This window comes from Procambarus clarkii, chromosome 24 (assembly GCF_040958095.1).
Source record: "Procambarus clarkii isolate CNS0578487 chromosome 24, FALCON_Pclarkii_2.0, whole genome shotgun sequence".
In the NCBI taxonomy this organism is placed as follows: domain Eukaryota; kingdom Metazoa; phylum Arthropoda; class Malacostraca; order Decapoda; family Cambaridae; genus Procambarus; species Procambarus clarkii.
In genome coordinates this window covers 11,343,982-11,357,611 of record NC_091173.1, presented here as the reverse complement: position 1 = coordinate 11,357,611, position 13,630 = coordinate 11,343,982, and the positions used below count along the sequence as shown (strand labels likewise).

The 13,630-nt window shown below is 48.0% G+C and overlaps 2 protein-coding genes across 2 annotated transcripts in view; one reads left to right on the top strand and one right to left on the bottom strand.

The window, feature by feature from the left end:
* LOC123761834 (putative uncharacterized protein ENSP00000383309) overlaps window positions 1-11,915 on the top strand; it is a 12,030-nt gene extending 115 nt beyond the window's left edge. The window contains exons 2-4 of the mRNA XM_069330834.1: window positions 4,093-4,265; window positions 8,429-8,449; window positions 9,603-11,915. Coding sequence (XP_069186935.1) covers window positions 4,093-4,265; window positions 8,429-8,449; window positions 9,603-11,915 — 2,507 coding nt within the window. The remainder of the gene's footprint in view (window positions 1-4,092; window positions 4,266-8,428; window positions 8,450-9,602) is intronic.
* Window positions 1-13,630, bottom strand: part of LOC123761727 (receptor-type guanylate cyclase Gyc76C) — a 321,982-nt gene that overhangs the window by 211,992 nt on the left and 96,360 nt on the right.

Sequence of the window (13,630 nt, the reverse complement as noted above, 5' to 3'; positions counted from 1 at the left end):
TTACTGTTTGTCGGGGTGCTCGAGACTGACAGACACGCTAAACGCAAGACATAATTGCATTTTGTTCATTTGATGCATCACGCAATTGTGATTTCTGTGTGTAATGAAGTAAGGGCGAAGAGGGAGAACGGCCTATTGACATAGCTCGAGTGCATGGGGGGGGGGGGGGGAGTGTCATGTAAAACCCTGGTTTGTGCCTCGGAGAGGCTGCAGGATCCAGTAAGTTCAGTAGAACTTCGGTTTCAACTCCTTTTGACCATGTCTTAGCTCAGTCGATTAAGGCAGCGTCTGGGATGCTCTCGGACGCAGGTTCGAATCCTCGTCACGGCCCTTGAGGATTTGTTCATAACAGCATCTGGCTTTTGTTTTGATCTGCGGTCTTCACCGTGCCGAAGATGCCTGGAGCATCTTGTGCCGGGGAGGATGTGACGGGGAGGGTGTGACGGGGAGGGTGTGGTTGAGGAGGGTGGGGTGGTGGGGTCAAGAGAGAGGGGGGGCTGGGGTAGGGTTGGTGATGATGATGATGAGGCTGGGGTCGTTAGGGTTCAGACGACAAGCAAGTGTTGGAAGTGTTGAGTCATTCAAGGCTCCAGTGATCTGGGTGACCCCCGGGCCCTCTACCCGTTGGCATCAGCGTGTCTTGGTCGACCTTGGCCGTGCCTCTAGCAACCTGGGGGTCACCTTGGGGTTACCTTGTCATCATTTCGGGGCTCAACGTCACCAAGGCCCGGTCCTCGACCAGGCCTCCTAGGACTCGTCAAGTTTCTCCTCCTTACCAACTTCACTCCCGCATCAGGACTCTCACTTAAACCTTTTTTTCTTAGCTTTGCTCCTTTATATAATATATATGGCAAAAGGGACAATTCTCTGTGTTGGGTATTAAAGTGTACTTACTTAACGGTGTCTGCAGGGGTGTGATGTCTTGGCTGTTTTATGCTCCTCCTTGTTGTACCTCTTGTATTACAACTCAACTATTCTGACGTTGGAATTCCTTGTCAAATCTGCCCTTAAAGTTGTGGTTGGAGGTGGTCTCCACAGCTTCTTTCAGAACATTCCTGGGCTACATACTCCAATACTGGGTTCGGGGGGGGGGGGGGGGGGGACACGTTCACAATAACCCTGATGAGTTTTCCAAGGACTCTCCTTACTGCTGCCAGCCTCGCATAGTCTCCTAATGTGACGCTTGTGTGTCCACCTAAAGTGACTGCTTCGGTGTAAGGAGTCTCTTGTGTACGAGCCTCTTCGGTGTAAGGAGCCTCTTGTGTACGAGCCTCTTCGGTGTAAGGTACAACTCTCAGACTCTATAGCTCATACCTCTCAGCTCGAGTACTAGTCTGGTGGCAAACCTTTGAACCTTTTCCAGTTTAGTCTTATCCTTGACTAGATATGGACTCCATGCTGGGGCTGTATACTCCAGGATTGGCCTGACATATGTAGTATACAAAGTTCTGAATGATTCCTTACACAAGTTTCTGAATGCCGTTCGTATATTGGCCAGCCTGGCATATGCCGCTGATGTTATCCTCTTGATATGTGCTGCAGGAGACAGGTATGGCGTGATATCAACCCCTAAGTCTTTTTCTTTCTCTGACTCCTGAAGAATTTCCTCTCCTAGATGATACCTTGTATCTGGCCTCCTGCTCCCTACACCTATCTTCATTACATTACATTTGGTTGGGTTAAACTCTAACAACCATTTGTTCGACCATTCCTTCAGCTTGTCTAGGTCTTCTTGAAGCTTTAAACAGTCCTCTTCTGTTTTAATCCTTCTCATAATTTTAGCATCGTCCGCAAACATTGAGAGAAATGAATCGATACCCTCCGGGAGATCATTTACATATATCAGAAACAAGATAGGACCGAGTACAGAGCCCTGTGGGACTCCACTGGTGACTTCACACCAATCGGAGGTCTCACCCCTCACCGTAACTCTCTGCTTCCTATTGCTTAGGTACTCCCTTATCCACTGGAGCACCTTACCAGCTACACCTGCCTGTCTCTCCAGCTTATGTACCAGCCTCTTATGCGGTACTGTGTCAAAGACTTTCCGACAATCCAAGAAAATGCAGTCCGCCCAGCCCTCTCTTTCTTGCTTAATCTTTGTCACCTGATCGTAGAATTCTATTTAGCCTGTAAGGCAAGATTTACCCTCCCTGAACCCATGTTGGCGATTTGTCACGAAGTCCCTTCTCTCCAGATGTGTTACCAGATTTTTTCTCACGATCTTCTCCATCACCTTGCATGGTATACAAGTCAAGGACACTGGCCTGTAGTTCAGTGCCTCTTGCCTGTCGCCCTTCTTGTATATTGGGACCACATTCGCCGTCTTCCATATTTCTGGTAGGTCTCCCGTCTCCAGTGACTTACTATACATTATGGAGAGTGGCAAGCAAAGTGCCTCTGCACACTCTTTCAGTATCCATGGTGAGATCCCGTCTGGACCAACAGCCTTTCTAACATCCAGATCCAGCAGGTGTCTCTTGACCTCCTCTCTCGTAATTTCGAACTCTTCCAAGGCCGCCTGGTTTACCTCCCTTTCTCCTAGCACAGTGACCTCACCTTGTTCTATTGTGAAGACCTCCTGGAACCTCTTGTTGAGTTGTGTGTGTGTGTGTGTGTGTGTGTGTGTGTGTGTGTGCGTGCGTGCGTGCGTGCGTGCGTGCGTGTGTGTGTGTGTGTGTGTGTGTGTGTGTGTGTGTGTGTGCATATGTATATGTATGTAATGTCTCCCAGTTACAGGTCAGGAACTTGTATTCATCTGGAGTGCGGTCCTGCACTTATAGAGAATAACTAAATTCCCACACAACACATCTGGTGGGAAAGAAAACAAAAACTAATTACTTGAACGAAAAATTGTGGCCATTAATTTGTAAGGAGTCGGCAGTGCGTCATAATAACAAGAGCGCCATCATTGGTATTTATATCGGGCCACAAATTCTTGAAACGAGGAGGTGGGAGTGGTTAAGTCGGTCTCACTTCACCAGTCAAGGAGATCATCTTAGTGATAACTTGACGAGGGAGGTTATCTTAGTGAGGTTGGCTAGTAGTTAGCATCACTGTTTGGTCAAACTCGACATGGTTCATTTGTAATATAATTTTATATTACAAATCAATTATATTACAAATCAATTATATTACAAATCAACCATGCACAGTGAACATAAAAAAGAGAGAATAATTCAAAAAAGATTCGAGCTAAGGAAAGAAAGGTGCCGAAATAATATTAGAAAGTGTTCTTTTGCAAACAGTGGTAGACGGTTGGAACAAGATAAGTGAGAAGGTGGTGGAGGCCAAGACCGTCAGTAGTTTCAAAGCGTTATACGACAAAGAGTGCTTGGAAGACGGGACACCACGAGCGTAGCTCTCCACCTGTAACTAACTACACTTAGGCAATTACACTTAGGTAATTACACACACACGAACCACCAGACCCCTCAGACTGAGCCTGGTGGCTGAGTGGACAGCGCTCGGGATTCGTAGTCCTAGCGACCGGGTATCGATCGGCGACGATGGCGGAAACAAATGGGCAGTTTCTTTCGTCCTGATGCCCTGTTCACCTAGCAGTAAATAGGTACCTGGGAGTTAGACAGCTGCTACGGGCTGCTTCCTAGGTGTGTGTGCATGTTGAAAAAAATGATTGATTGACAGTTGAGAGGCGGGCCGAAAGAGCCAGAGCTCAACCCCAGCAAGTACAAATAGGTGAACACAAAGGTGAATGCACACTTTCACCCGGCCATCGTCTCTACCCTGCCTCCACGTGTAGAGCAAGCAGGTGTAAAGAGGCTCTAGTGTGTAGAGGGAAACGCAGGGGAAGTTTATACGGCGCCAGACGTCTCTGTCACCCACACCAACGCCTCCCCCCACCACCTTCCCCACCACCTTCCCCACCACCTTCCCCACTACCTTCCCCACCACCTTCCCCACCACCGGCTCATTATAAGAAAAATCGTTGACGGGACTCGAACCAGCGTCCTTAGTAACCCCCTTGACGAGTGCCTAAGCCCATGGACTACAATATGCTAAAGATTATTTAACCTGGAATCCACGGGAATTGTGATTTCCTTGTGCATTTAATGGACGCTTTTGGTGAAGCTTTACCTACATCAGGTGAAGCTTTACCTACATCAGGTGAAGCTTTACCTACATCAGGTGAAGGTTTACCTACATCAGGTGAAGCTTTACCTACATCAGGTGAAGCTTTACCTACATCAGGTGAAGCTTTACCTACATCAGGTGAAGCTTTACCTACATCAGAGTGCATGCGGGTTATGTATTAAACTTGGGTTGGCTGTCAGCTCTGTGTTTCCAGACTCCAAGTGGATTCGAGCCGATTCCAGATTCAATAATCTTTAGCAAATCGGCATAATAAAGAAAGAAATTGAAAATTGATTTGTGGTTCATGGGTTAAGGCGCGCGTCTGGGGGTTATGCATGTCTTGAGGTTATCTTGAGATGATTTTGTGGCTTAGTGTCCCCGCGGCCCGGTCCTCGATCAAGTCTCCACCCCCAGGAAGCAGCCCGTGACAGCTGACTAATTCCCGGGTACCTATTTACTGCTAGGTAACAGGGGCATCAAGGTGAAAGAAACTCTCCCCATTGTTTCTCGCCAGCGCCCGGGATCGAACCCGGGACCACAGGATCACGCGCCCAGTATTCTGTCCGCTCAGCCGCCGGCTCTCCATACCTGGAGAGGGTTTCCAGAGTTCTTCTACTCCCCCAAGCCCGGCCTGAGGCCAGGCTCGACAAGGTATTCAGGACGCTGGTTCGAACCCCGTCCGACTCCAAAGATGTTATCGCGCACTGTCGACCTTTCCGACTCCGTCCCTCTGATATATATTTAATTTACAACTGAATCAAAGTTATTTACTTAATATTCAAGTTAGGTGTGCGGGCGCAGGACATATCGTAGATATTGGCCTAAAACATCCGCTAGTTTACAAGAATACTTTGTGGGAAATATTATGTTAGTATGTTTCATCATACATTTATTGAATGTGACTTTCACATATTTTTTTTATTTATATATACAATTCTTACGTTCTTGTACATCCGCTATCACGCATAGCGTTTCGGGCAGGTCCTTAATCCTAATTTTCCCCGGAATACGACCCACCAAATCGTTTAACAACCAGGTACCCAGTCACTGCTGGGTGAACAGAGGCTACAGTTATGGATTAGCACCCAGTCAACTCTCCCCGGCCAGAATACGAACCTAGGCCAAAGCGCTCGCAAAGTGCCGGATGGGTGTTTTACCACTGCGCCACAGGGACTGCACGGTGTTGTTGGGAAAGAAATGCTTTTGTAGCTGTATATATACCATATATTCATTTGCTGGAACGACAATGAGCGTCCCTCAATGTTTGGACTGGACTGGACTGCTGTTGACCAGTCCAGCAACGAGGAGGCCTGGTCGACGACCGGGCCGCGGGGTCGCTAAGCCCTGGAATCACCTTAAGGTAACCTCAAGGTAGGTCCCATCCCCCTCGACAAACACGGTAAGTGTGTTGTGGTCAAGGAACAACAACATTCACCGAGCTGACGATTTTAGTAACGTTAGGCGTAAAGGAAATCTCAAGGTAAGCAAACTCTTCTCAAACTCTTCTATCATTGTGAAAAATCGGATCATTTTAGCGTGGAGTAAAGAGCACCGGTGTTCCGCGCCAGTTTACTGACAACACCAACGTCAGTGTTTCAAGTGTGACTAAGGTTAGAAAATCAAGATTCTCGTTACTCTTCGCTGCGAAGTGCGCGCACGTGATACTTAAGTGGCCACGTGATACTTAAGTGGCGAGGTGCATGGAAAAAGTACGTTCAGGTTAATAAGGTTGCAAACGTTTCGACGCCATTAGCATACAAAGCGGGTGTTGGTGTGTTTGCGACACTCGCTCATGTGTTGTAAGCACTCAATAATTTATGTCTGCAGGAAATAGTTTTTCCCCTCATGACTAATGCAAGAGGTGGTTTGGACGTGTAATTTGTTCCAGTATATTTGCCAGCTCGAGTTCTTAAAAGACACTTCGGCCAATTTCTTTCCTATTAGGCCAATGTTATTTTGTTTACAAAACATTAGGCAGCTCCTTCATGCATTTCTCCTCATAAAAGCCTCCATTATGAGAATTAATAAATGAGAATTAGTAATGCCGGCGTACTGCTATGTGGGCCAGGCTATGTGGACGAGAGGCTATGTGGACGAGAGGCTATGTGGACGAGAGGCTATGTGGACGAGAGGCTATGTGAACGAGAGGCTCTGTGGCCCAGACTATGTGGACGAGAAGCTATGTGGCCGAGACTATGTGGCCGAGACTATGTGGACGAGAGGCTATGTGGACGAGAGGCTATGTGGGCCAAACTAACATAAACCAGACGATAAACCCTCCTGTAATTAGGATTAACATAATTAAAACACCCGAGATAAAAATCTAGTGTGTATTTGTTCTCAGTTATAATTGTGCTTGCAGGGTTGAGCCCTAGCTCCTGAGTCCCCGTCTTCCCAGCTGTCGGTCGTCTAACGCTGTGACTCCTGATCCTTCTCTCTCTCTTGTCCTGTCTACTTCTGAAACTATTTCCTGTATGAGCTCCTACTGTCTCTCCCTCTAGTTCACTCCCCGTCCTCACTCACCTTTCCTTCTTCACAACTTTCCTTCTTCACAACTTTCCTTCTTCACAACTTACCTTCTTCACAACTTACCTTCTTCACAACTTACCTTCTTCACAACTTACCTTCTTCACAACTTTCCTTCTTCACAACTTTCCTTCTTCACAACTTACCTTCTTCACAACTTACCTTCTTCACAACTTACCTTCTTCACAACTTACCTTCTTCACAACTTTCCTTCTTCACAACTTTCCTTCTTCACAACTTTCCTTCTTCACAACTTTCCTTCTTCACAACTTACCTTCTTCACAACTTTCCTTCTTCACAACTTACCTTCTTCACAACTTTCCTTCTTCACAACTTACCTTCTTCACAACTTTCCTTCTTCACAACTTTCCTTCTTCACAACTTTCCTTCTTCACAACTTTCCTTCTTCACAACTTTCCTTCTTCACAACTTACCTTCTCCATAACTTCTTTACAACTTTGTTTTAAACGTTACATTATTTAAAACTGACTGCTTTAAGATCTTACGATCTTAAAACGAACGCAATTTAGAATTTGCGTTCTTTGTACCTTACTGTTCTTAGACCTTACGTTCTTAGACCTTACGTTCTTAGACCTTACGTTCTTAGACCTTACGTTCTTAGACCTTACGTTCTTAGACCTTACGTTCTTAGACCTTACGTTCTTAAGAACTTACGGTTTTTGAAACTTAAAATTCTTTCAAACATCCGTGACTCGTCTGGGCCTCAAGCCTCCAACAGTCCTCTTGATCAACCATGTCTTCAAACTAAAAGCAATCTTTTTATCAACCTTATCAACTTCCTTTGTGTATCTAATATGTCGTTATGCGAAAATCATTGGAGCACTCCTGGGATTCGAACCACTGTTCTTGGTCTCCCCAGCCGCGAGCCATAACCCACTGGACCACGATACACAAGTAATCTAACCTGGAATACTACTGAATCCAATAGGAGGTTTGGAGGTATCGAACTGGTGCCAAATCAAGTTTTTAACATATTACCCGGGTACACTCTGGTGTGGGTATACAACCCGTTCTCGCACTTTCTTACAGTCAATATTGACTGTAAGAAAGTCATATGACTTGTACGTGCATATGTGACATACTAAACATACTAGTTTACCTTGAAAAGCTTCATAGAAAACACCGACCTTACCTAACCTTCTTAGTATGTTAAGATAAGCAAAGTTAAGATAAAGTGCGAGAACGGGTTGGGGTATAGGGGCTGCCCCACAGCAGGCAGAGGGGGGGGGGAGGGGTCTGTGCAACACAGCCAGCAAAGAACCTGGAGTATACCTGGAGAGGGTTCCAAGAGTTTATCTACTCCCAGAGCCCGCAGGCTCGACTTGTGATAACTTGGTTCAACAGGCTGTTGCTTGGAGCGGCCCGCAGGCCTACATATCCACTACCTTGGTTGGTCCGGCACTTCTTGCAAGAACTTATCTAAATCCTTCTTGAAAACATACACCTTTGTTCCGGCAATATTTGTAATGTTTGCTGGGAAGGTATTGAACAGCTGTGACCTCTGATGTTCAGACTGATTATGCTCACTGATTGTGCCTATGGCACCTGTAAATCCTCACTGGTTCTATTCTGCATTTTCTTCCGTATCTTTCGGTCCAGTTTGTTGTTATTCTAGAGTGCAAATTTGTGACCTGGCTCTCCAGTATCTTCCATATATATTATTTGATATCTTTCTCGTCTCCTTTCCAGAGAGTACATTTTGAGAGCTTTGAGACTGTCCCGATAATTTAAATGTTTTATAGTTTCTGTGCGTGCCGTATATGTACTCTGTACTCTTAATTCACAGATCTCCCGCTCTGAAAGGGAAGTGAGTACCGAACAATACTCAAGACAGGACAGTACCAGTGATTTAAACATGATTAGCATTGCTGTGGGGTCATTGGATTTGAACGTTCTCATAATCCATCCTATCATTTTCCTGGCCGCCGCTATATTTACCCGGTTATGTTCACTAAATGTCAGGTCGTCAGACATCATAATTAACAGATTTTTTACATGTTGCTTTCCTTCTATGAGTAGGTCTGATAGTGTCCTGTACCCTGTGTTTAGTTTAAGTTCCTCGTTTCCAGTATACTTCAGTTCCTGGACCTTATCACCGTTAAACATCGCCGTTGCCCAAACGAAGACTTTATTAATATCGGCTTGTCGTTTTTCAGTGTCTTCTACAGAGGAAATTTTCATGCTGATTTTTGTACCATCTGGAAAGAATGACACGTTTCTTCACTGTCGGCCTCGCTGATGTCGAGTCTATCATCAGCGAGGCCCTACACATCAGACTCGACATCAGCGAGGCCCTACACATCAGACTCGACATCAGCGAGGCCCTACACATCAGACTCGACATCAGCGAGGCCCTACACATCAGACTCGACATCAGCGAGGCCCTACACATCAGACTCGACATCAGCGAGGCCCTACACATCAGACTCGACATCAGCGAGGCCCTACACATCAGACTCGACATCAGCGAGGCCCTACACATCAGACTCGACATCAGCGAGGCCCTACACATCAGACTCGACATCAGCGAGGCCCTACACATCAGACTCGACATCAGCGAGGCCCTACACATCAGACTCGACATCAGCGAGGCCCTGGAAAGAATGACACGAAGTTGTGACTGGCATTTTCTTTACTATATCCGAGATAAGAATAAGAACCAACAGTGGGGCAAGAACTGTGCCTCGAGGGTATAGAGTATTTCACTGAACTTGCGCTTGATCTTATTTGATTGACTGTTACTCTTTGCATTCTTTCTTGTCGGAAGGGAAACATAATCTGAAGAATGAAAATGGAAACCCAAAGTTGTGAATGACTAGAAGGTGCAAGAGAAAGTGAGCCACTCGGGTGTGAAGCCTCCATGACAACACATCGTGAGTTGACTGTTATTGCTAGAATTTTGCATTTATAATTAACTATATAATAATAACTTCATCAAGACTTAATTTTCTTACTGCCAGACGACCTCCAAACTTCCCCACTACCAGACGACCTCCAAACCTCTCCACTGCCAGACGACCTCCAAACGTCTCCACTGCCAGACGACCTCCAAACTTCCCCACTGCCAGACGACCTCCAAACGTCTCCACTGCCAGACGACCTCCAAACTTCTCCACTGCCAGACGACCTCCAAACCTCCCCACTGCCAGACGACCTCCAAACCTCTCCACTGCCAGACGACCTCCAAACTTCTCCACTGCCAGACGACCTCCAAACCTCTCCACTGCCAGACGACCTCCAAACCTCCCCACTGCCAGACGACCTCCAAACCTCTCCACTGCCAGACGACCTCCAAACCTCTCCACTGCCAGACGACCTCCAAACTTCCCCACTGCCAGACGACCTCCAAACGTCTCCACTGCCAGACGACCTCCAAACGTCTCCACTGCCTCAGACGACCTCCAAACCTGTCCACTGCCAGACGACCTCCAAACCTGTCCACTGCCAGACGACCTCCAAACCTGTCCACTGCCAGACGACCTCCAAACTTCTCCACTGCCAGACGACCTCCAAACCTCTCCACTGCCAGACGACCTCCAAACCTCTCCACTGCCAGACGACCTCCAAACCTCTCCACTGCCAGACGACCTCCAATCCTCTCCACTGCCAGACGACCTCCAAACCTCTCCACTGCCAGACGACCTCCAAAACTCTCCACTGCCAGACGACCTCCAAACTTCTCCACTGCCAGACGACCTCCAAACCTCTCCACTGCCAGACGACCTCCAAACTTCCCCACTGCCAGACGACCTCCAAACCTCTCCACTGCCAGACGACCTCCAAACTTCCCCACTGCCAGACGACCTCCAAACCTCCCCACTGCCAGACGACCTCCAAAACTCCCCACTGCCAGACGACCTCCAAACCTCTCCACTGCCAGACGACCTCCAAACTTCCCCACTACCAGACGACCTCCAAACCTCCCCACTGCCAGACGACCTCCAAACCTCTCCACTGCCAGACGACCTCCAAACCTCTACACTGCCAGACGACCTCCAAACCTCCCCACTGCCAGACGACCTCCAAACCGCCCCACTGCCTCAGACGACCTCCAAACCTGTACACTACCTCAGACGACCTCCAAACCTGTCCACTGCCTCAGACGACCTCCAAACCTCTACACTGCCAGACGACCTCCAAACTTCCCCACTGCCAGACGACCTCCAAACTTCCCCACTGCCAGACGACCTCCAAACCTCTCCACTGCCAGACGACCTCCAAACTTCCCCACTGCCAGACGACCTCCAAACTTCCCTACTGCCAGACGACCTCCAAACCTCCCCACTGCCAGACGACCTCCAAACTTCCCCACTGCCAGACGACCTCCAAACCGCCCCACTGCCAGACGACCTCCAAACTTCCCCACTGCCAGACGACCTCCAAACCTCCCCACTGCCAGACGACCTCCAAACTTCCCCACTGCCAGACGACCTCCAAACCTCCCCACTGCCAGACGACCTCCAAACTTCCCCACTGCCAGACGACCTCCAAACTTCCCCACTGCCAGACGACCTCCAAACCTCTCCACTGCCAGACGACCTCCAAACTTCCCCACTGCCAGACGACCTCCAAACTTCCCCACTGCCAGACGACCTCCAAACCTCTCCACTGCCAGACGACCTCCAAACTTCCCCACTGCCAGACGACCTCCAAACTTCCCCACTACCAGACGACCTCCAAACCTCCCCACTGCCAGACGACCTCCAAACTTCCCCACTGCCAGACGACCTCCAAACCTCCCCACTGCCAGACGACCTCCAAACTTCCCCACTGCCAGACGACCTCCAAACCGCCCCACTGCCAGACGACCTCCAAACCTCCCCACTGCCAGACGACCTCCAAACTTCCCCACTGCCAGACGACCTCCAAACCTCCCCACTGCCAGACGACCTCCAAACTTCCCCACTGCCAGACGACCTCCAAACTTCCCCACTGCCAGACGACCTCCAAACCTCTACACTGCCAGACGACCTCCAAACCTCCCCACTGCCAGACGACCTCCAAACTTCCCCACTGCCTCAGACGACCTCCAAACCTCCCCACTGCCAGACGACCTCCAAATTTCCCCACTGCCTCAGACGACCTCCAAACCGCCCCACTGCCTCAGACGACCTCCAAACCTCCCCACTGCCAGACGACCTCCAAACTTCCCCACTGCCAGACGACCTCCAAACCTCCCCACTGCCAGACGACCTCCAAACTTCCCCACTGCCAGACGACCTCCTAACAGCAGCCCTCGGACGCAAAATCATTATGGAAATACTGAGACATAAAACCCAAGTGACCAAATAGACGGGACCCTCCGGCCCAGCTGTCTTGAAATGTAGCCACAGGGAAGATGAGGGGGTGAGGGGGGGTAGATGAGGGGGTGAGGTTCTGGGTGAGGGGGTAGATGAGGGGCGAGATAAAGGAATACATATTTTAAGAGTTGCAGATCTCTTAAGAGTTCTGCAAGAAGTTACTGCGACACCAGTTACAAATATCATTTAATGGCTCCAAGAGGAACCTAAACTTTATATATGGCAATGTTAGTGACCTAAACATTCCGGGCCGTCAACAATGACCTAAACATTGCGTGGTTTTGCAAGTGACAGCAACATTTCTTCCCAGATTGGGTATAATGACCTCGTTAGGTTTTAAGGTGGTTATTATCCTCAAGAGCCTCCGGTAAGGAGCTGCCCGCTGCTCCGTAACCTCCAAAATACAGCTGTAACTCAGATCACACACACACACACACACACACACACACACACACACACACACACACACACACTAGTAAACACACTAGTGAGTGTCGGTACACTAGAATGTCGTTTGTGTAACATTAATGTTGATGTATACCTGGAGTGGGCTGTGTGAGTTGGTCTACTCCCCCAAGACTGTCCCGAGGCGCCTGGACTTGATCTAACAGGCTGTTGTTGCTTGGAGCGGCCGCCCAGGCCTACAAGGTCTGCCATATCCTGCAAGGACTTGAGACGACGACTTTTCGGTCCGTCCTGGACCATTATAAAGTCGACTGTGGATTATGTTGACTATGTATACCGTATATGTGCTCTGCGCTCTCTGTTATTTCAGCAGTCTCTCCTGCTCTGAAAGAGGAAGTGAGCATCGAGCAGCACTCAAGGTGGGACAGCCCCCGGTGTTTTGAACAGTAGGAGCGTTGTGGTGGAATCCCTGGATGTCAAGGTTCTCCTACTCCACCCGATCATTTTCTTGCCTGTCGCTATGTTTGATTTGTTAGGCTCTCTAAACATTCGGTCGTCCGATATCATTATTCCCAGATCCTTTACATGTCGTTTTTCCTCCTACGAGGAGATGTGGGTTGTGTTGAACCCCTGTCTTGAACCGTCTTGAACTGTCTTGAACCGTCTTGAACTGTCTTGAAGTCTGTCTTGAACTGTCTTGAACCGTCTTGAACTGTCTTGAACTCTGTCTTGAACCGTCTTGAACTGTTTTCAACTCTGTCCTGAACCGTCTTGAACTCTGTCTTGAACTGTCTTGAACTCTGTCTTGAACCGTCTTGAACTCTGTCTTGAACCGTCTTGAACCGTCTTGAACTCTGTCTTGAACTGTCTTGAACCGTCTTGAACTCTGTCTTGAACCGTCTTGAACTCTGTCTTGAACCCTGCAGGTGCCCGTGAACGTTCCACATTTTAACACAATAAGTATCTGGAATTATCATTATTTTTATTATCAAGGATTATTATCTAATTATTATCAAGTATCCGCACTGCCACACATCAACTAATATTCTTTTGCCCAATATAAAACTTTATTGATATCGGCTGAACAGCGGTGTATAGTGTTGTACTTATACACCGATAATAAGCAATTATGTGTATACCCAGAACCCACTCCAGATATACATTGGTGTATGTCGTCGCTGATACATGGATGTACCAGTATGAATAATAAACTCCAAGGGATCAAATAGTGACCATCCGGCCCATAACAAGTTGAAATATACAAATGCTTAACAAAATTGGCA